The sequence below is a fragment of the Rhincodon typus genome, chromosome 36, assembly GCF_021869965.1.
Source record: "Rhincodon typus isolate 14 chromosome 36, sRhiTyp1.1, whole genome shotgun sequence".
Classification (NCBI taxonomy): Eukaryota; Metazoa; Chordata; class Chondrichthyes; order Orectolobiformes; family Rhincodontidae; genus Rhincodon; species Rhincodon typus.
In genome coordinates, this window is record NC_063367.1 from 22,379,712 (window position 1) to 22,403,614 (window position 23,903).

Below are 23,903 nucleotides of genomic sequence, written 5' to 3' on the forward strand. Positions count from 1 at the left end.
TTCTATGTACAGGGGAGGTCACGATGCCATAGGTCAGACCTACCTTCAGACAGAGAACTTGGGAAAATGGTTGCCCTGAGAAGGGCTCTGAGGAAGGGTCACCGGACCCGAAACGTTAACTCTGATTTTTTCTTTACAGATACTGCCAGACCTGCTGAGCTTTTCCAGCAACTTCTGTTTTTGCTCCTGATTTACAGCATCTGCAGTTCTTTCGGTTTTTATTTTGCCCTGAGAAGGTGGTGGTGAGCTGCCCCCTTGAACTGCTGAGCCTATCTGACATACACACACCCACTCTTATCAAATTAAAGTGGCTGTTTGAGATTTACTGAAGTGTAAATTTGATATCGATCTTTTTTTGGATTAATTTATTATTGCCCATCCTGAACTGCTTGAGCAGCTGGTAGAGAGCCCTCTTCTTGATAAGAGTAGTTTACTCTTAGGCCATTTCAGAGGACAGTTAACATTAACAGTACTATTATTGTACCATACCTTTTTATGGCTGATTTTTTAAACGTGGTAACCCACAGCTGAAATGACAGTCTCACAAGAAGTTCATATCTGTAACTCTCTCACACTCACCTACAGCTGTTGTTGGATTAGCAGTGCAGAACAATTAATGGTTAACTTTACTTTCAACGAGTCTAGTACTGCCTCAAGCCTTCAGTCATTATGGTGAATCAAAGTGTGCATGCTACAATAGGGAGGAAGGGTTACTGCCTGTTGTTGCAATGGGGTTTGATAGTTGACAATACACTGAATTAGGAAGTTCCTTTCTTGCCATAGCCCAGATCTGAAATCCATGCAAGTCCAGATGTAACTGAAATGATTTTGCCTCCAATAACTGCCCAGTATTCCAACATGTGCTCTTTCTATAACTAGGTGGATACTGTTTCAATGTTAACTTGCATTGTATGTGTTAACACCTGAATAGTTGATCGAGGTATACAGGTGCTTGTGTACTTAGTTGTGTTTGCTGTATTTTATGTGGTCATGTTTCTTTCTTTGTGCATTTACACAGCTGGTTATATGTTGAAGTGTGGGTAAGAGAGAAAGCATGCACATGTTACACCCAAACTCATTTCACACGACCAAAGAGACTTCTGTTTCAGCCGCACTAAATATAAAACCAGGACTGTGAGGAGGGAAATGATGGTGGATCACTGCAACACCTTGTCCTGCCATTTGTTACTTTAAAAACAATGCTAAATTCTTCCAACTAATGATTGCTTCAGATCACACTGTAGCGTTATGTTACTGTTATACTCCATGGTTTCATTGTTCTATCTCAATTCTATTTAAACAAGAATCAAGCTATAGACCTGAGAGAGATCCTGCATTTATGGAATATTGATCAGAATCTCACCTTTCACCAACTTTCTCTGAGGATTCTAGAGGGTATATCATCTACTCCAGGTGTCCTGTTGATAGTTAATACATCATGATAATATTTACCCTGTGACCTGCACAGATATTAAAAGATTTAGTGTTGTCCAGGGTTTTCCACACTTTTTTTTGAAAGTCATTTAAATGACTTAAAACATCTCCCATTTTCTGTGACATTCATACTAATTTAGGGACTGTATCCCTTTAATGACAGGTTGCATTCTTCTAGAATAGACTAAATTCAGTGTGTTCACTCTAAGGTCAATTATCACAATAATACAAAGTTATTGCAGCTATACTGCCCAGACTGATTATTGTTACAAATTGATTCAGTTTATCCCATAGAAACCTTCTCAAAGATTGTAGGATTGTTTGAATTTTTTTCCCCATTTTAATCTGTCCTGTTCTGAAATTTCACTGAGTGCCTATCCTCCAATACCTCATCCAGGTAACCATTTGGCATGTGAGTAGACATCTTTTCAACTAAAACAGGCATCACAACTTCATCCTGTCATTTCCTTTCTCCACAATATATTTTTCACTATAATAGCAATCTAGAGTAGGCACCATCCCAAACCAAAGAGGTTCCAAAACTGTTTGACAGTGGAACGAACTTAATTTCTTCTTGGTTCAGTTAGGTCAGTGTAAATGAACAAAAGCTCCACGCTGCTATAAGAACAATTTCTTTATTATATCCAGCAAGAGAAACTTACATTGTGTTTGCCAATTTTATACAATCTTGGGCTTGCGTGTTCATTAATGGTGTGAATTTACATAAAAATTCCTTTGTTGGTCCCAGTCTGCTTCCAGAAGAGTTAATGAACTTCCAGGATGCTTAGCTCACTGGATTCATTGGAACATGGGATTTAATTTTCACCCAAAGTGGGAATTCTGAATGATGAGACCCACCTACTTAATTTTATGTCTTGGAAGATCAGGAATCCCTTCTTACGGAGTTATGTTCATTTTATTTGGTTTTCTGATTGATGTCTGTGGCTGTTTACTAGACTCTTGTTACAAAGAATTAGAATTATTGGCAGCATCCTTTTTAATGCAGGTTAATTTTAACATATTTAGAATGGTGAAAGCTGTATTGAATGTGGGCTCAGAGTATTGTTAGGTGCACAGTCTGGGTTAGTTGGAGAATTTCAAGCAGATAATAAGAGATTCAAAGACTTTGAAGAGGAAAGGAGGGTTGGAACTGGTAGCATTGGTTTTCAAGGACATGGTTGTTCTTTTTGAGAAAAGATAGTGTCGGAAAGGAAAGGGACAGTGTTTAAAGAAAAGAGACCATATACAATGTAATCTGGCACAGAGGTCAGTAAAAGTAGTCATTAGTTTCGTTTGAATGGCAGTCTAACTCAGGAAGCCAATTGAAAGAAGGGTGGGTGAAGTGTGTTAAGTGCTTTACGAGACGCAAGAATTAAATAATCATCAGTTCAATTAAAAATCTACTCCAAAAGTGCCAACTCCTGATTAACACTGCAAAGTATTCAGAACTGATAGGACTGAGAATCTCTTCAGGCTTTGATAGTTTTGAGTGAAAAAGATGGTGTTAATTGCACAGACATTCTGTAGGGACTGTGAGGCTGTGAGAAAATGTACGTGTTTCTAATTACAGTGTAGAACTACAGCAATATCCCATTACATAACCTTCAGCCTGTTAAGAAAAGCTGCAATAATATTGCAGGCTGGTACAAACACAACCCCAGTTCACATCTTCACCACAGTAATTCCAAATTCTTGTGACTTTCTCTACCAACAAGAGTCAGTAATGATAGTACCACAACATGGCTGCATCTAAGGACAGGTGAAGACAGAATAAATTTTATCCTAATGAACTTTTTTTTAAACCAATCTTTTTTAATATTATAGGAGATGTGGAATGAGTCATCTCTGGGAGCCAGTAAGGCACTGGCCACCCTCCTCATGGTCAGAGAGCTAAGGCAGGGTTCCATCCTGTGGGGGATTGTTTTCCAACCCAAGGGGTTTGTGATTTTTGTTGTAGTGAAGCAAGAACAGAGAGACAGTGGAATGTTATTGTCTCCAGTACATAAGGTGCTGATAATGGTCTGATTACATCTTTTCATGAACTCACTTGAAGCACCCTCCTAGATTGGGATGAGTGGGTGAGCAATTGGAAAGATCACACCCAATATTGATTAGTTTTCAGGGTAGGATTGCTTGTCCTGCAGAACTGTTTGGCATCAGGATTAACATGCCCACTATTGGATTGTGTTTCTACGCCATTTAGTGGCCTGACATTCACTAAAGGAACAGATTGAACATGATCGGTCTTCCTAAAGGTCTCCTTCTCCACAGCACCATTTTTCGGTTTTGTTGGAGGCATCTGCACATTATGCTTGCCCGTTTTGTTGCGTTTTGTCAGATAGATTGTGATTATAACAGCAATCAGAAACAGCAAAATGATCAGAATGACAGCAATGATAATCACTGTAAGATTATTCCCTGCTGATGTGAGAACCTTCTCATTACTTGCTGTTGGTCTGGATTCTGTTATTACATTGTCTGATGTTGGTATATTGCCTCTTCTGGCAACTCCATAGGGATCCCAGGTTACAGTCGATGAATATTTATCCATTTTATCACCTTTCTGACTTGTGGGGCTGCTGCTGAAATCTGGTAACTTGGTCCCACTCAAGGAGGAAACTTTAAGCACTGTGGCATTGTAATGGTGAGTAGGTATATATGGGACAGTCCTAAATTCAAAAGTGGCTATGCCAGGTGGTACTCCATCTGCTTTCAGAAGAAATTGGAAGCTATCAATTTCAGGGTAAGGGCTAGCCTCACCATAATCCCAAACTTCCATCACCACATGACCATCTTCTAGGTCAGACTGTGTAAATTGATTCCTCAGATCACTTTGACTTCCATTCTGCCTATGCAGTTTGACAAGTTTTCCAGTTTTGGGTTGTTGAATAATGTTGAAAGAAGGAATGCTGTGGGTTTTGTTGGCCAGTTCACTAGCATCCAAAACATCTGTGTCAATCAGAATAGTGGTTCCTCTGGGCCAGTACAAATCCCGTGCCACTCTTACAAGAGGCTGCACTGTAACATTCACAATACCTGATAGATTGCCCTCACGGGTCATTGCAGAGAAATGGAAGCTGTCTTGATAAACAGAGAAATCTCTCATGTGGTATTTTAGATCTCCATTATCAATATGTTTCTGGGAGAACTCAGTCACAACAGACTGGTTAATAATTATTTTTCCATACCTTGGCTGTTGGGTTATTTTATAGAGTACAATATCATTTAGTTGGGTGTCTATTAAGAGTTCCTCTCTGGTTATCAGCACAGACACATTGCCCTGCAGTAAAACAATATCTTTGTTATGGATTATATGAATAGTCGCTGGTGTAACTTCAACAGTGACAGACCCAATAACTGCTGAATGTTTCCCATCGGAGACACTGAACTGGAATATGCTAGAAGCCGGCTGCCCATCTGCTTTGAATACCACTCTGCCAGCATTGATATCCGCCTGTGTGAACTGTTTGATGGCCGTAGTGTCGTTAACCTGATTCACAAAGAAGCCATTGTTTGGCCCTGTGACAATACTGTACAGAATTTCTTCTGGTGAATTATCAAAGTCAACTGTGTTCATGTGATCTGGAGTCAGCACAAAGCTGGAGCCTTGCAGGACATGCAGGGTCATTCCTGTAGTCATAATCTGTGGGGAGTGATCCTTCACTGGTACTACAGTTATATTGAAGAGCTCAGAAAGGACAGTGAGAGATCCATCATCCACAGGATGCGAAAGTGACTTTCTCCTTGGACTCAACCACACTTGAAATGTGAAGCTATCTGTTAAAGGCCCTAGTTTGGTGTGTGTATACTTTAGAGCAGAGTCTAGCAAATCAGACTGTGTAAAGTGCTTCACCTTGCCCACATCAGCTAATGAGAGAAACCCATGGACTGGTTGTGCGGTCACCTCAAATATCACATCATAGGCAGGCTGCTGAGGTTTTGGGACACTAGCCAGAAGATTTGAAGCATCCAACATTGACTGATCGATTGCTGCACTTTGACCTTCAGGTAGTACAAGACCTGGAGCAAAAAGAAAAGTTTTTTTTACTCATTTCATAAAAATTATTGCCCAGTAACCATTCCCTTGGTCCAAACTTTTAAGTGTTAGCATTTATTGTCTGCATGAGCAGTAGCCAAATCTTCAAATTTCATTTTGTCATATCTTTTTTCTCTTTATTTGTAACTACTGTATCACCTCTTTCTAATATGGAGTCTTCAATTACAGGATAATCTACAAGCTCTGTATAAAAAAAATGCATCATGCTCTCTGTTCTAAATCTATAATATTTTAATCTTATATCACTGACCTCTGCATCCAGAGTTCTCAATAACTAGGAGCATTTCAACATTACTAACATTTTAAAGGGGCTGGGTGCACTATGATTTTTCAGATTGTCAGCATAGGGTTAACCCTCAAAGGAAAATACAAAGAGAAAAGTCAACCAGTATTGGTTCAGTGTACAGGAGAGCAATCATTCCTACTTTCACAATTTACATGCAACAGACTGCTGTGCAAAAAGTGAACAGCTTTCTCAGAGACTGCCTAAAGGCAGTTTTTTTTAAACAAATGTTTTTAATTCAATTCCAAAGTGAAGTGCTTGCCCTTTCTAAACTATGCCATATTTACAAGAACCCCACAATTTGCATATTGGCATTTAACAGCTCAAATAAATTAATGTGAGTTCTAGTTTGCTGCAAACTATAACCTTCAACCTCTACATTACGAATGTATTCAACTGGAATTGCTGATAACTACAGGGCACCAGGGAAACTGAGAAAGTGTGGAAGAGGAAATGCAATCTTCAAATACTTGTCTCTACTTCACCATAGAATGAGTCATGCGTTTTCTATGTGGTTGAACAGACCACAGGATTGGTCTCAACACAGACAGCCACATTCCTAACCCTGCCAGTGCATTCATTGTACAAACTTATCATTGGCAACAGTCTGAAGCTTTCTCCTGCATCTCAGTTACTAGAACTCTTTCCAGTGCTGAAATATTTACCTTTGTCCATTTCCATTTCCATTTCCGATTGAAAGAATTGTAGAAGCTGACAGAATGGAAGTCTATTCTGCCACAGATAGGTGTGAATTGATGTGGTGCATGTTTCAGGATGATTGAAATTAATTTTCAAATATAGTGTGCTTAGTAATGTTTGCTACGCACATAATTGTAATTCAGCTATAAATATTAAATATTGTCTACAAATCAGCATCTGGATTGTAAAGAAAGAGGAGGAAGTGAAATTAATTAGTCAGCCCTCGTGAAGATAGATGGGGCCAAGTGGCCTCTGTCTGTCATAACCATTGACCTGAATTGGAAACATGCAGATATTTCAAACCCAGCAAATTAAAACCTAGGAGAGTGCATGTGACTCACATTCTGTACACAAAAGGCAATCTCTCCTTATAACTCAAAACTTCCAGTCCAGGTAGCATCCCAGTAAATCATTTCTGCACTCTTTCTAGTTTAAGAATATCCTTTCTATAGTAGGGCGACCAGAACTACAGGCAGCATTCCAAATGTGAGCACACCAACATCCTGTACAGCTGCAGCAAGACCCCCCCATCTCCTATACTTAATGCTCTGACTGAAGAAAGCTAGAATGCCGAAAGCCTTCTTGACCACCCTGTTACCTGTGATTCCACTTTCAAGGAGCTATGAAACCATACCTCTATATCTCTTGTTCAATAACACTCCCCAGGGCTCTACCATTGACTGTGTAAGTCCTGCCATGGTTTGACCCACCAAAGTGCAACACCTTGCATTTATCTAAATTAAACTCCATCTACCACTCCTCAGCCTGCTGGCCCAGTTGATCAAGATCTCATTCATTCCCAAATAACCTTTTTCACTGACAACCGTACCTAATCCTGGTGTCATCCACAAACTTAATAATCATACCTCCTGAACTCTCATCCAAATCAATAATATAAGTGACAAATAACAGTGGACCCAGCACCGACCTTTGTGGCACAGCACCGGTCACAGGCTCCAGTCTGAAAATCAACCCTCTACCACCACACTCTGTCTTCCACTGTCAAGCCAATTTTGTATCAGATTGGCTAGTACTCCCTGGATCCTGTGAGATTTAACCTTACTCAACAACCCACCATGTGGTACCTTGTCAAAGGCCTTGCTAAAGTTCATTTGGACAACATTTACCACATAAACTGCCCTCATCCACTCACTTGGTCACCCCTTCAAAAAACTCAATCAAACTATTGAGACACAATTTCCCACACACAAAGCCATTGCTGACAATTCCAAATGAGTGCTCGCTTCTCCAAATGCATGTAGATCCTGTCTCTCAGAATCCCCTCTAACAATTTACCCTCCTCAGACGTTAGGCTCACTGTGCTGTAGTACCCAGGCATTTCCCTGCAGCCTTTCTTAAATAATGGCACAATATTAGCCACCCTCAAATCTTCAGGTACTTCATCCCTGGCTATCGATAATACAAATATCTCCAGCTAGGGGCCCCACAATTTCCTACCTAGCCTCCCACAAAGTCCTGAATACACTTCATCAGGTCCCGGGCATTTATCTACCTTCATGAGTTTTAATATTTCCAGCACCACCTCCTCTGTAATGTAGACTCTCTTGATTGATTGATTGTCACGTGTACAGAAGTACAATGAAAAGCTCTGTTTACAAGCAGTACAGGTAGATCATAGTAAGCAGGGATGTATAGATCAAGAAGACTTGGATAAAGGCATCCAGGTTACATTGCACAGGACATGCCAGAGGTGAGATCAACATTAGCAAGATCAGCATTATTGGAGGCTGGAGAGTCCAATCATCAGTCTAATAATGGCAGGGAAGAAGCTGTTCCTGAACCTGCTGCTGCGTGTTCAGGTTACTGTATCTTCTGCCTGATGGAAGAGGTTGCAGGAGATCATTACTAGGGTGTGATGGGTCTTTGATGATGTTGACAGCCTTTCCACGGCAGTAAGCCATGTAAATGGAGTCCATGGATGGAAGGTTGGCTTCCGTGATGGTGTGGGCTGTGCACACAACTTTCTGTAGTTTCTTATGGTCCTGGACAGACCAGTTGTACCAGGCTGTTATGTACCTGTACAGAATACTTTCAATGGTGCATCTGTAGACGTTGGTGAGGGACCTTATGAATGTGCCAAATTTCCTGAGCCACCTGAGGTGTTGTGCCTTCTCGACTGTCACATCTATGTGGGAAGTCCAGGACAGGTTGTTGGTTATCATCACTCCTAGGAACCTGATGCTGTTTACCCTCTCAACCTCAGTTCCATTGATGTAGATGGGGGTGTGTTCTCCTCCTTTCTTTCTGAAGTCAATGATCAGTTCTTTAGTTTTACTGATGATGAGAAAGAGGTTGTTTTCATTGCACCATGTCACCAAGCCCTCTATCTCCCTTCTGTATTTTGACTCATCATTGTTAGATATCCATCCCACTATGGTGCTGTCATCAGCAAACTTGTAGATGGCGTTCATTCGGCAACACAGTTGTAGGTGTACTGGGAGTACAGTAGGGAGCTGAATACACATCCTTGTGGAGCTCCAGTGTTGAGAGTTATTGTGGAGGAGGTGCAGTTACCTATCCTCACTGATCGCAGTCTGTGGGTCAGAAAGCTGAGGATCCAGTTGCAGAAGGTGGAGCCAACATCAAGGTCTTGGGGTTTTGAGATCAGTCTGGAGGGGATAATGGTGTTGAAGGCAGCTGTAGTCAATGAGCAGGAGCCTGATGTGGGTGTCTTTGTTGTCAAGATGTTCCAGGGATGAGTGCAGGGCTAGGGATATGGCATCCTCTGTGGACCTGTTATGTTGGTGGGCAAATTGTAGGGGATCGAGGCAGGTTGGGAGACTGGAGTTGATGTGGGCCATGACCAGCCTCTCAAAGCACTCTTCAAGACATCAATGTTTGTTTCCTGAAGTTCCCTAGCACCCATATCCTTCTCAGTGGTAAATACTGATGAGAAATATTCATTTAGGATCTCACCCATCTCGTGTGGCTCCGCACATAAACAATCTTGTTGATCTTTAAAAGACACTATTCTGTCCCTAATTAGTTTTTGCCCTTCATGTACTTTGTAGAATCTCTTCAGATTCTCCTTTACCTTATCTGTCAAAGCCACCTCGTGTCCCCTTTAGCCCTCCTAATTTCTCTCAAGTGTATTCGGACACCTTCTATACTCCTCAATGAATTCACTTGATCTATACATGTCATTTGCCTCCTTGTTTTTCTTGACCAGGGCTTCAAATAACTCTCATCATTCAGGGTTCCCTATTCCTGCCAGCATTACCCTTCACTCTAACAGGAATATGCTGGTCCTGAACCCTCATTAACTCACTTTTGAAACCTCCCCCCCCAACCTTTACCAGACATCCCTATGCCTGCAAACAGCTTCCCCCAATCAGCTTTGAAAGTTGCTGTCTAAGACCATCAAAATTGGCCTTGCACCAATTTAGAACTTTAATTTGTGGACCAGACCAATCCTTTTCCATAGCTATTTTAAAACTAATGGAATTATGGTCCCTGGTCCCAAAGTGCTCCCCCGCTAACACCTTCATCACTTGCCCTGCCTTATTTCCCAGGAAAAGGTCAGGTTTTGCCCTTTTTCTAGGATGGCCATTTACATACTGCATAAGAAATCCTTCCTGAACACACTTCACAAATTTCCCTCCATCCAAGCCCTTAACACTATGGCAGTCCCAGTTGATGTTAGGAAAGTTAAAATTACCTACTATTACAACTCAATTATTCTTGCAGCTTACATATTTGCTTCTCAATCTCCCACTCCCACTTACTACTGGGGGCCCTACAGTATAATGCTATCAACGTAATCTCCCCCTTTTTATTTCTCAGTTCTATCCATATAGATTCAATGGGGGAATCTTCAAGAATGTCTTCTCACAATACTGACTTGATGTTATCCCTAACCAAAAACACGACTCCCTCTCTTCTCTTGCCTCCCCTTCTATCCTTCCTATAGCATCTGTACCCCAGAACATTGAGCTGCCAGCCCTGTCCCTCCCTCAGCCATGTTTCTGTAATAGTTATAATATCGCAGTCCCATGTACCCATCCATGCCCCAAATTCATTTGCCTTACCTGTCTGGCCTCTTGCATTGAAATAAATGTAGTTTAACCCAGACTTCCTGCCATGCTCTTGCCTGCCCTGTCTCATGCTGGGATTACCAAGATTGCCTTTACTATTTAACTTGCTCTCATTAACGTCTGTACTGTCCTCAAGTTTCCCTTTCATCTATCTACTGCTTTGGATCCCACCCACCCCTGCCAGACTAGTTTACACTCTCCCGAGCTGCTCTAGCAAATCTTCTCATTAGGATGTTGGTCCTGTTTGAATTTGTTTGCACACAACTGTGGAACTGGCCAACTGGCCAACATGTGTGCATCTGATTCCCGTGTATGTCATGTCTGTGAGCCATGTCTCATGAGTCTACGGAATTTTGTGTTCCCAACTCTATAATCTTCTCCATCCCTACAACCCGCAGAGATATCTGTGCTCCTCTAATTTTGGCCTCTTTGGTGGTCCTGCCTCCAGTTTGGAGCCTCAGTTCAGAATTCTCTTCCTAAACCTCTTTTTGCCTCTCTCTCTTTCTTTGGGATTCATCTTAAAACTGAGCTCTTTGACCAAGCCTTTGGTCAGTTACTTAATACCTCCTGTGTGGCTCTGTGTCATACTTTATTTAATGATGTAACTGTAAACCCCCTTGGGATGCATTTAAATTAGAGGTACTACATCAATGTGAGTTGTTGTTATTGCTTCCATTTTGCACATACATGCAACCTTTTATCCTCTTCAAACAACTCAGTCTCTTTGTCTTGTGCAGTAGAATAATGCAGCCATGCTATTCCTGGCAGTAGAAGTGGATCTGACACACAGCCTAATCCATTTGTATTTACAAGACAGAATGGCCTTCACTGTCGTGAAATTTTTCTGACCTGGTTTTGACCCAGATCTTTGTTTAAATAGTGCATCTTTTCTACCACACTATATAACTAGCTGGAATGACAGCAACTCAATGCTGTCAAGACAACAACAAACTGCATTTGTGCAACCTGACAAAATTTGATGCTGATCTACATAATGAAATATTAGGATGGGAGACCAAGAACTTGGTCAAAGACGGTGGAGAGAGAAGCTGACAGGTTTAGGGAGAGAATTCCAGAACTTATGGCCCAGTCAGCTAAAGGCACAGTTACCAATAATGTAATTAAATCATGGATTCTCAAGCAGCTGGTATTGCAGATGTCAAAGACGGGTACGGGGCTGGAGGTAAGGAGCTGCAAGGCCCAGGAGGAATTGCATTGGGTCAGGAGGCCCCTGTTTATCCTGGAAAAATTTAATTAGATAGTGACAGAGATACAGACAGAGACGTAAAGTACCAGGCAACCAGAATACCTTGTCCAACACATTGGCTACATAGCTAAAGCAGCTGAGGGTGGTTTAGTTCCTGTTGAACTGTATGCTCAGTCACTGCGACTGTTAAGATGGCATCACTGTTAAAGTATAAACTGTACTTTACCTTTATTGTGCCATAGCTGAGTGCCTTGTTGAAGACTATGCTTTTCAAAGGAAATCCATAATGTAAGGGTCTTCCTTTCTGTCACCACCGGGGGAGAGGAAACTGTGAACTCGAATGAATCCTGACATTTCCAAAAGGGTTCCTTTGGCCAATTATGTTGGTAGAAAATATTTTCAGATTCCAGCTATTAGTGAAGAAGACAGAATATGTTATGAATGCTGTTCACTGACATTATCCTAAGTATTAGGAACCCACACTCTATTACATGATTGTAAAACATTTGCAGCATGGAAAGAGTCCATGTTGGACCACCTTGACATGGTGTTTGTGCTCCAAGCTTCTTCTCATCATTTTTAATCCTAACTTTATGAACACATCCCTCTATTCCTCCCTCTGTCATGTGTTTATTTAACTTCCCCTTTGGTTCCCCTCAGCCACACCATGGGGCAGCTTTCCTCCTCTCTGGAGTTCCCACGTCTCACATTCTCCAAAGCAGAGCCTAGAAATGTTCATCAAACCTTAGATTAAATAAATTCTGGCTCAATCTTACAGCCCTGGGCGCCAAAGCCTAATTATTATCATTAACCCAGCTCTGGAGCCCGGTTACTATCACTAACTTGGGCTCCATAGCGTGGTTAGTATCCTAGCCTTAGTTCTAGGTCCTTTTACTATCTCTTGCCCAGGATCCAGAACCCGGTTACTATCACTAGCTTAGGCACTGAGGCCTGGTTACTAATACCAACCCAGGCCCAGATGCTATTGCCTAGTTATTATTGCTAACCCAGGCCCTGGAGAATGATCCTTATCACTAATGCAGGCCTTGGAGCTTGTTATTATCACTAGCCCAGATCCTGGAGCCTGCGTTTACTATCAGTAACCCAGACCCTGGAGTGTCGTTACTATATTAACTCAGGGCCTGGGACCTGCAGTTGCTATCACTAACCGGGACCCTGAAGCCTAGTTATTATCACTAATTGGGTTTCAGAGATTAACTAACGTGTCTGTATTTGGTGCAGGGATGAATTCTACTCTAAAAATCTACGTGAAGACTTTTGCAAGAGATAGTAGGAATCTCTGCTTAGAGAAATCCTTCTAGAACCAGTTTGTCTCCAAGTGTGGGCTGTCAGAGCTGGTGATGAGATTGCATTGATCCATTTCACCTCCTGCTTGAAAGCCCGAGTTACAGGGAGGTGATGGTGTAGTGGTAACATCACTGGACTAGTAATCCAGCGTTCTAGGCTAATATTCTTTGGGATATAATTTCAAAATTTACCATGTCTACTGATTGAATTTAAAGTCAATTTTAAAAAAACTGGAATTGAAGAATAGTGTCAATAATGGTATCATGAATTATTAATTGTTGTAAAAACTCATTTTGTTGTTACTGATGCTGTTTAAGGAATTAATTCTGCCATCTTACCCATTCAGACCTGTATATGTGATTCCAGGCCCCCAACAATGATTTCACTCTTAACTACCCTCTGAAATAGCCAAATTCAAGGGCAACAAGTAATGGCCTCACCAGTGATGCTCATATTCTATAAAGGAACTAAAAAAAAATTGTGGATTTGAAGTGAGTGGAGAAGCGAGCATAGCTCTGCTACTCCTGATTAACAAGCTGAACAGGACTAGGCCATTAAGCCCCTTGAGACTGCTCCACCATCAATAATGTGGAGGTGCCGGTGTTGGACTGGGCTGGACAAGGTCAAAAATCGCACGATACCAGGTTGTAGTCCAAAAGGTTTATTTGAAAACACAAGCATTCAAAGTGTTGCTCCTTTATCAAATTGTGTGTGCTTTTTGAACAAAATAGAATGTATCTGCAAATACAAATTCATCCCATCGATTTATACGTGTGTGTGTGTATGCATGTGTGTGTGAGAGAAAGAGTGTGAGACAGAGAGAGAGAGAGAGAGAGAATGAGAGTGAGAGAGACAGAGACAGTGAGACAGAGAGAGTGTGTGTGTGAGTGAGTGAGTTTGTAGAAGTGTGTGTGTGCGTGGGATGTCATCTGTCGTGCGACATGAACCCAAGATCCCAGTTGAGACTGTCCTCATGGGTCCCAAACTTAGCTATCAGCCTCTGCTCGGCGACTCTGCGTTGTTGTGTATCCCAAAGTCCGCCTTGGAGGACGTTAACCCGAAGATCTGAGGCCGAATGTCTTTGACCACTGAAGTGTTCCCCCACTGGGAGGGAACATTCCTGTCTGGCGATTGTTGTATGGTGCAATAAGATCAACAAGATACAGTTGATCTGATTGTAACCTTATCTCTTCATTCCTACCTACCCTGATGACCTTTCATCCCCTTTGCTTAACAATATTTCTCTTTCTATCCAACTCTGCCTTAAAAATATTCAAAGAATTTGTTACCACCACCTTTTCAGGAAGAGAGTTCTAAAGACTCATGACCAAATGGGAGGAAAAGGTTTTGCAGAATTTCTGTTTAAATTTCTATTGACTGCACCTCAGGAACGAGACTAATTGGAAATCACAAAATGTAGATCTCAGTAAACCACAAACCTAGACCGAAGGAGTACGGGGCAGGTAATGTACAGCAGGCATGTGGGTGAGTGTCAACTCCTGTGTGCTTACAGTACAAAGGAAGAGTATTTTCCTCCTGACCCGTTGTGTAGACGATCAGTGGGAAAGGCTTCCTGAAGAGGTGACCATTTAAACTAGTCGATGTACCCCTTCTGTGGCTAAATGAAGCCGAGTACAGAATGTCACAGTTAGAGAGTTTCTGTTCCAGCCTAATCCAAGTGGAAGTGAATGCCTTTGTACACAGTATGGTCCCTTCAAAGATCTCCAGGACCTGAAGAGTTAAAGGAGCTGTGAAATAATTCCCTGCACTTATTAAGCAAGCACCGTGTGAAGGAGGTTGGCAGTGATCTGACAGATAAAGTAATAGTGCCCATTCATTTTGAGCTCATTTTAGATTGGTCGATGCAGTCTATGATTTGACTTTGTTTGCAGCGTGGATATTAATTATTTTCTTCCAGCATGGAGTATGTGTTATGCGATTTCAGGGAGTCGTTTATCTCCCCTGACACTAACAGATACCACAAGTTGCAAAGTTACGCTTCAGCAGCAACCCATTAAACCAAAGAGCCAGTGCTCAGATTATATTATACAGCCTTTTTCCAGCATAATTTATGTGATATCTTTTTTTTTGTCTTCTAATTTTCTGCTGAAGGTATGGGCAGATCCTTCACAATGTTGTCCAGGTGGCTATTCCTCATTCGTGAGTTTTTGAATTATATAGCACACAAGAGTCCATTTAGCCCATTCTACCTGTGCTGGTTTTCTGAACAAATCATTTGGCTAGTCACATTCACCTGTATCCCCACTAGTATTGTTATTTTCAATTCAAGTTTTAGAAAGTTACTATTGAATCTGATTCCACTGCCCTTTCAGGCAGTGTGTTCGTTCTCTTCTCCTGTCTGGTTCTTTTGTGAATTATCTTAAAATGTGTAATTTCTTGTTACTAACTGTCAGTGAAAACAGTTTCTCTTTGTCATTCTCCTTCTTCTTATCTCTTCCACTAAAGTTCTTCAATAAATGCCTCTTTACATCTCCCTTTGATTTTCCCTGCTTTGAGGAATAACCCTAGCTTCTCCACATAATTGAAGTCCCGCAAACCTGGTATCAATGTAGCAATCTCCTCTGCGCCCTTGACATCCTTCCTCAGGTGTAGTGCCTGAATTGAACACAATGCTCCATCAGGGGCTAAACCAGTTTTTTAATCAACATTTTGGGTAACATCTTGTTTTTGCACTGTATGGGCAGAATTTTACAGGGATCTGAGCGATTTGGATTATGACAAGATTTGTGCCAAAAAAAAAAAATGAAAAGTCTGACAAGGTCTCTCTCAACATCAGGAGCATCTTGCTCCAACTTTTATGTTTTTGCTGCATCAAACAAGCTGCTCTGAAAATTCTGCTCATATTATGACAGCCGTGACAATCCTCAACATTCTAAAACAAGCAGCAAAAGTTTAAATTATATTATTTGCAGAATATTGTGTGGTGGTTAAATTTGTCCAATCTCCCAATTTTAATGGGTCCTTCTGAAAAGTCCAGAATCTGGATATACACCAATGAACTCATCAATTCTTCCTTATACCACACCTCATCAATAACGAACAAAGAACAATACAGAATAGGAATGGGCCCTTCAGCTCACCAAGACTGTACCAACACATGATGCCTTTCTAAACTAAAAATCTTTTACCTCTACACGGTCCGTTTCCCTCTATTCCCTGCCTATTCACATATCCGTCAATGTGCCTCTTAAACATTGCTATTGTATCCACCTCCACCACCTCCTCTGGCAGGCACTTACCACCCTCTGTGTAAAAAAGCCTCCCTCTCTCATCTCCTTTAAATTTACCCCTTTTTACCTTAAAGGTGTGTCCCCTAGTAATTGACATTTCTATCCCAGCAAAAAGACTCCGACCATCCATTCTATCCATCCCTCTCATAATTTTGTAAACTTCTATGAGGTCACCCCTCATCCTCAATGTTCAACTGAGAACAAACTAGGGTTGTCCAATCTCTCCTCATTGCTAATATCCTCCAAACCAGGCAACATCCTGGTAAACCATTTCTGTAGCCTCTCCAAAGCCTCCACATCCTTCTGGTAGTGCAGCAACCAGAACTGAGCACAATATTCCAAATGTGACTGAACCAAAGTTCTACATACTTGTAATATGACTTGGCAATTTTTATACTCGATGACCAATGAAGGCGAGCATGCATATGTCTTCTTCACCACCTTATCCACTTGTGTTGCCACTTTCAGGGAACTGTAGATCTGTACACCTAGGTGCTTCTGTGTGTTGATGCCACTAAGGGTTCTGCCATTTACTGTATACTTTCCTCTGCATTAGATCTCCCAAAATGCATCACCTTACATTTGTCTGGATAAAACTCCATCTGCCATTTCTCCGCCCAAGTTTCCAGTCTATCGAATCTTGCTGGATCTTCTGGAAATCCTCCTTATCATCTACAGCTTCCCTCATCTTTGTGTCATCAAAAGCTTACTAACCAGGCCACCTATATTCTCCTCCAAACCAGTTATGTACATTACAAACCAATAGGAGTCCCAGTACTGATCCCTGTGGAACACCACTGGTCACAGATCTCCAGTCAGAAAAACACCCTTTCAGTCAGTTCTGTATCCACCTTACCAGCTTACTGCGGATCCAATATGACTTCACCTTTTGTATCAGCCTGCCATGAGGGACCTTGTCAAAGGTAGACAACCTCTACTGCCCTCACCAATCATCTTTGTCATTTCCTCAAAAAACTCTATTAAGTTTGTGAGGCACGACCATCCCCACACAAAACCATGTTATCTATTGCTACTAAGTCAATATTTTTCCAAATGTGAGTAAATCCTAGCCCTAAGAATCTTCTCCAATAATTTCCTACCACTGATGTAAGGCTCACTGGCCTGGAATTTCCCAAATTATCCCTGTTGCCCTTCTTAAATAAAGAAACCACATTGGCTATTGTCCAGTCCTCTGGGGACATCTTCTGTGAGAATAGATGATAAAAAAGATTTCGTATAAGGCTCCAGCAATTTCTTCACTTGCCTCCCTCAGCATTCTGGAATAGATCCTATCAGGTCATGTGGACTTGTCTACCCTAATGCTCTTCAAAACATCCAACACCTCCACATTTTTATATTGACATGCCCTAGAATATCAACATACCCCTCCCAAGACTCACCACTCACCACTCACCATATCCTTCTCCTTTGTGAATACCGATGTAAAATATTCATTGAGGACTTCACACACTTCCTCCTTCATCTGACAAAGCAGCAGTGCTCCAAAAGCTTGTGACTGCAAATAAACCTGTTGGACTCTAACCTGGTGTTGCGTGATTTCTGACCTTGTCCACCCCAGGCTAACACTGGCACCTCCACATTCAGTGCAGAAGAATCTGGGCGTCCTTGTGCATGAATCTCAGAAAATTAGGATGCACACACAGCAAGTAATGAAGAAGGAAAATGGAATTTTGGCATTTATTACTAAAGGAATAGAGTATAACAGTCAGGAAATGTTGCTGCACTTTACAAGGCATTAGTGCACAATTTTAGTCCCCTTACTTGGGGAGGCAGTTCAGAGGATGTTCACTAGATTGTTTCCAGAAATGAGGGGTTTGTCTCAAAAAGAGAGAGGGAGCAGTTTAGTCCTAAACTGTCTGGAGGTTAGAAAAATGAGAGGAGATCTAATTGAAGTCTATAAGATGATAAAGGAGATTGACAAAGTAGACATAGAGAGGATGTTTCCTCATGTGGGAAAATCTAGAACAAGCGGTCATTGTTTTAGGATAAGGGGTAGCAGATTTAAAATGGAGATGAGGAGAAATTATTTCTCTCAAAGGGTTGTAAATCTGTGGAATTCACTACGTCAGAGTGTAGTGGATGTTGGGACACTGAGTAAATTTAAGGATAAGATAGCTTTTTAATTAGTAATAGGTTATAGAGAGGGAAGGAAAAAGTGGAGTTGAGGCTGATAAGATCAGCCATGATCATATTAAATGTCAAAGCAGGCTCAAGGGGCTGAATTTCCTACTCCTGCTTGGAAAATCTGATCTTGACACCCAGGATTTAGTTAGAAAATGCAACTTCTGGGAAGGGCCTTACTGGGTATCTTACCCAAATTTTCTAATTTCCTTGAATGTCCGCTGTTGTTCAGGGCCTAGGAAGATTCTTCCCATTGTAAGCAATTTAATTGAAAACTTTATTTCTTCCCACCTTCAGTGGCAGAGCTAATTCTGAACTACTTGCCAGTCTATTTGATTACTGGGGGGTGGTGTGGGTGGAAGGGACGACACATCACAGCCACACTGGCACCTGTCCTCACCAAAGGTCATCAGGCATATGTTCCAGACTTATACTGGATCTTTTATTGACTGAACCACCACAGGAGCTTGATTATAGTGTCCAAGTAATTGAACTCACATCTCTCTCAGTGAAGTTGGAAACTTTCCCAACGACATTGCCTTCCTCGACCCTGATGAGCTGTCCCAGGGATGGAGCAGTCACTATTGTGTATGTCAATGGCCAATCATTTGCTTTGTTGATATCACTGGTTCTCGCTTTCAGGTACTGACTTGTGATTGGTTGACGTGTTCCTGGAAGGCATGGAAAGAAAAGTATATTATTTTCACTTGTTTGATTTGGACACTCCCAGCCTCTCATCAATAAAACCAAGAGTGATTTCAATTGCTGGACTCCCTCCTTCCACTCACATCATACTCCAGCTCCCTTTCCAAGCACATGGCTAGGCATCTCCTCATTGCTGCTGTTCTTAAAAAGACTGTGTTAAACAGACTCGAGGAAGGTTTCTTAATGCTAGACTGGGTTGAAAGTTCCTGGTGCCAGCTAGTCACAAACAATGGGAAAATCTCATTTTCCTTCCCACCTTGGTTCTGAACTGGCTAACATAAGGTAGGCAACAGTGAGCGGTTGTCGAATGCACTCAGTGCCTGATATAACCCACACCAATTGTTGTAACCCATGTCCATACCTGGATAAACAATGAGAGGTTCCTTCGTTTCAATTAGGATGTTCAAACGTCTCGCACTGACTGTAAATAGCTGTGCAGCTGCACTATTCACTCCATCAGACACATCAAAGCTGAATCCTCCAGACAATGCTCCTACAAATGGGAGGGACACCAGGGGAAAAGCAGATTATCTCAAGATTAATATTTACACACAAGATTTCCTGCCTGACTTCTACAGACTCTGTATAGAAAATAATAACCTTTTGATGCACTGTGGTATCCATTCAGTTTTCTACTTCATAAATTGCCATCTGTGGGATCATGGCACGGGGTAATGATAATAAACGAGTAACCCAGAGGCTTAAACTAAAAAAACAGGAGATTCCACTATGATAGCTGGTGAGATTTAAATGCAATTAATAAATAAATATGGAATAAAAAGCTAGTATCATTACAAATGATTATGAAAGGTCAGATTCTCATAAAAACCCACATGGTTCACTAATGTCCTTTAGAGAAATAAATCTGCCTACATGTGACTCCAGACTCACAGCAATGTGGTTGACTCTTAACTGCCTTCTGAAATGGCTACTGAATTATATCAAATTACCACTGAACAGGACTGTTTCAGAAGATGGCAGTTAGCTTATTGCTGTCTTGTGTTTGGTGATTTCTCAGAAGATTGTGGAGAGGGGTGGGGGTGATAATGGAGGGTTTCCCCACAATGTGAAGGCCTGGGGAGAATGAGTTCACGCCTGATGGCCCTGCAAAGAGTTTATATTTTGATTCAGGAAGAGAAAGATTCAGGCTTAAGAAGAATGTGAGAAGGACACTTCCAAATATATTATTTCAAATTAGGAAGAGGAAGATTTTCCAGGTCTGCCCAGGGTTAATTACTCAGGGTCTCTGCAAGATATACTTGGTTTCAGTGCTAGACTTGCCTAGAGCGCAGAGATAAACTGGATAAAATCAATGGAACCTTGCTTTACAAATGCAATACTGGGCTTTGGCAAAAGCATGTAAATATCCCTTATACTTAAAAACAGATCAAGCCTTTACTTTTAGCCTTATGAAACATAACGATTAATGCTCCCTCCTGGTGATACTGGTGATACCACTGACTATGTGTTTAACTGCATAGATACTAACTGCTATATAACCTGGGTTTGTACATGAGCTAGATTTACAAGCACCAACTCTGAGAATGGGAGATAGCAAGGTGTAGACCTGAATGAACACAGCAGGCCAAGCAGCATCAGAGGAGCAGGAAAGCTAACGTTTCAGGTCTAGACACTTCTTCAGAAATGGAGGAGGGTAAGGGGATTCTGAAATAAATAGGGAGAGAGGGGGAGGCGGATAGAAGATGGATAAAGAAGAAGATAGGTGGAGAGGAGATAGACAGGTCAAAGAGGCGGGGGTGGAGCCAGTAAAAAAGTGAGTGTAGGTGGGGAGTTAGGGAGGGGATAGGTCAGTCCAGGGAGGACGGACAGGTCAAGGGGGCGGGATGAGGCTGGTAGGTCGGAGATGAGGGTGGGGCTTGAGGTGGGAGGAGGGGATAGGTGGGAGGAAGGACAGGTTAGGGAGGCGGGGACAAGCTGGGCTGGTTTTGGGATGCGGTTGGGGGAGGGGAGATTTTGAAGCTTGTGAAGTCCACATTGATACCATTGGGCTGCAGGTTTCCCAAGCGAAATATGAGTTGCTGTTCCTGCAACCTTCGGGTGGCATCATTGTGGCACAGCAGGAGGCCCAGGATGGACATGTCGTCTAAGGAGTGGGACGGGGAGTTGAAATGGTTCGCGACTGGGAGGTGCAGTTGTTTGTTGCGAACCGAGCGTAGGTGTTCCAGAAAGTGGTCCCGGTTTGTTGTACCAGCTGTTTCTGGATCTGCATTGATTAGTAACCTAGGAGAGGTCAAACTCAAAAAGACTTCTTTCAGCCCATCCCAACTCGTCATTCTAGTACCTAACTTTCCTGGCCTTGCATGACCCTGCACCAACTCTGTATCCACTTCTTTCTCTCTCCGTCAGTGAACATTTTACTGCCCTGTTCACTGTGTTTGGTACAAAGTAGAACAGTGATAATGGACTTCTACCATCAGATTAGTTCAGTGGCTACCCCGAATAACCTCAACATGTAAATAAACCAGCTCAATAACTAATCATGACTCCTGTCTTACCGTGATGCACAAAGATGATCTGACCATTGTTAATCTGTTCCTGGGTAAACTCCAGAATGCTGTCATCCAAAGATGATTTCAGAGCCACATGGCCATTGGATGGAGGCTTGATAGAATATATCAATTCTTCTGCAGGGGTATCTGGATCCTCACTGTTCAGTAAATCCTGTGAGATCTCAGCAATGCCATCTTCCCACACCTAAGAATAAGAAAATATTTCTCTGCCATTATAAATACTTAAAAAGGTGCATATTTCACTCGTTATCAATTCTCAGATATTATTCTTGTTGTTGTTGGGACCCATAATGATCATCAAATGTTAACATAACAACATGACTTAGGATCAGGAATAGGCCATTCAGCCCTTTGCTCAGTAATTTGTACAGATTTTGCAGTAGTCTTTGGTTTTGTAAAGCTACCCTGTACATAAGACTATCTCAATTACAGTAATTCTTACATAATTATTGGGTTCAAAGTGGCTCTGCCTCCCGCATCCACTGAGCTAATTCCCCCTAAATGACCTCACGCTTTGCTAGGATGTATCCTTTAGCCTGTCTAGGCTGTGTCAGATAGAAACACCTCATTCTCCTTCATATCTCAGTTCATTATCTACTGTTTAGAAAGAAGAGAGCCTCTGATACAGGAAAATATTGACTAGATAAGAAACAAGGTTTTGAGAAAGGTGCTTGCAACGTGAAAAAGGAACATGGTTGATCAGAGTTAATGGGTAATCAAGTCCAGCATATTGCATTGAGTGGACTACTTCATCCTGGATGGTGGCATGTTTCTTGGGTGTTGCCAGAGCGACACTCATTCAGGCAAGTGAGGAATATTCTTGAGTTTGCCTTGTAGATAATGGACTGAGCCAACACACTAGAAAACTATTTTATTGGTTGAAGTACAAATGCAAGAATATTACTAGGCAGTATACTGAGCAGTAATATAGAAGGCTGTACAATTAAATATCTGTTACCAAGAATAATGTCCAGTCCAGAGTAAATGCTATTTGAGTATAGGTCATTAAAGGATAGAATGCATTATGTTAGTTAACAAGATATGTTAGTTGACAAGATACCAAATCAGAACATTAATTATGCCCCTTTGGAGTATCAACTCACAGCAAGTCCCAAAGGGATGCCCTGTATATTAACGGACACAAGAATCTGAAGGAAGTCTAAGCAAAGAGTGTAGTAGAATACATCTTCAAAAAATACGTAAATATACAGTGATTATAGCTCTCCAACTGTTCTCCATGATTTCTCAAAACAGTAAAATATATTGAAGTACATATTCTTAATAGATTTGCCCCTATCTTTTAGGCTGGTAAATTCTATCTCATCTCTGAGTGACTGGTGATAAAACAGCATCCTCATTCGCTCCAAACTAATAAATTATATCACTCGTACCCCCAGTCATCAGTTCAAAAACGCGCTTCTATTTAATAGAGATTAAGTTACACTTGAGCACACAATACAGCAGTGATGTCATAGCCCCCTGTAATCTCTACATCAGATATGTATCTTTGATCAATTTGATTACCTCCCTATCAAGAATTAAGAAAGAGATTCTAGGAAACAAAAATATGCTTGAAACCATTAGTAGGTCTGACAGGAGGAGAGAACAGAAATCAACATGTCAGGCATGGACCCAGCATCAGAATTAGGACATATCACAGACAGTATTTGAAAACAAACATTAAGTGCTATATAAAGTTCAAGAGGGAAAGGGTAACGGAGAAAAATACCCCAAAATGAAAATATGCACAAGAGTGAACAGAAAAGTGTTTAGTGTAGAACGGGAGATGACTAAACAGAGCAAAGGATGTAGAGACAGCAGTATGAAGAACTAGCAAAGAAAAGCACTTTAACAACAACAACCTGTCTTTGTAAACCAACTTTAATGTCACTTCCAAGACACTACACTTGAGTATTATAAAGCAAAATGTGATAGTGAACCACATGATAAGGTTCAGGACAGGTTAAAGTTTTAGATTTTAATGAGTGACTGAGGGAATTAAAGTCAAGATGGTGAGACAAAGATAAAAACATGGAATTTCAGAGCTTAGGACCCAAGCAGCTGTATCAAGACAGGATTTCCAAACAATTCAAAACAAAATTGGGCCACATATTCAAAATACTGAAAAGCTGAAATAAAAGCACACAATGCTGGAAATACTCAGCAGATTTGGCATGATCTGTGGAGAGCTGAGGTTTTGCTTCTCGTTTGTTTTGATGTTGAGCCGCGTA

The 23,903-nt window shown here is 41.4% G+C and overlaps 1 protein-coding gene across 1 annotated transcript in view; it reads right to left on the reverse strand.

Moving 5' to 3' along the window:
- Positions 1-2,055: 2,055 nt before the first annotated feature.
- cspg4 (chondroitin sulfate proteoglycan 4) overlaps positions 2,056-23,903 on the reverse strand; it is an 84,517-nt gene continuing 62,669 nt past the window's right edge. The window contains exons 6-10 of the mRNA XM_048617279.1: positions 21,658-21,856; positions 19,503-19,634; positions 18,935-19,107; positions 11,962-12,145; positions 2,056-5,454 (exon numbers count right to left, since the gene is read on the reverse strand). Coding sequence (XP_048473236.1) covers positions 3,530-5,454; positions 11,962-12,145; positions 18,935-19,107; positions 19,503-19,634; positions 21,658-21,856 — 2,613 coding nt within the window. The 3' untranslated portion in view covers positions 2,056-3,529. The remainder of the gene's footprint in view (positions 5,455-11,961; positions 12,146-18,934; positions 19,108-19,502; positions 19,635-21,657; positions 21,857-23,903) is intronic.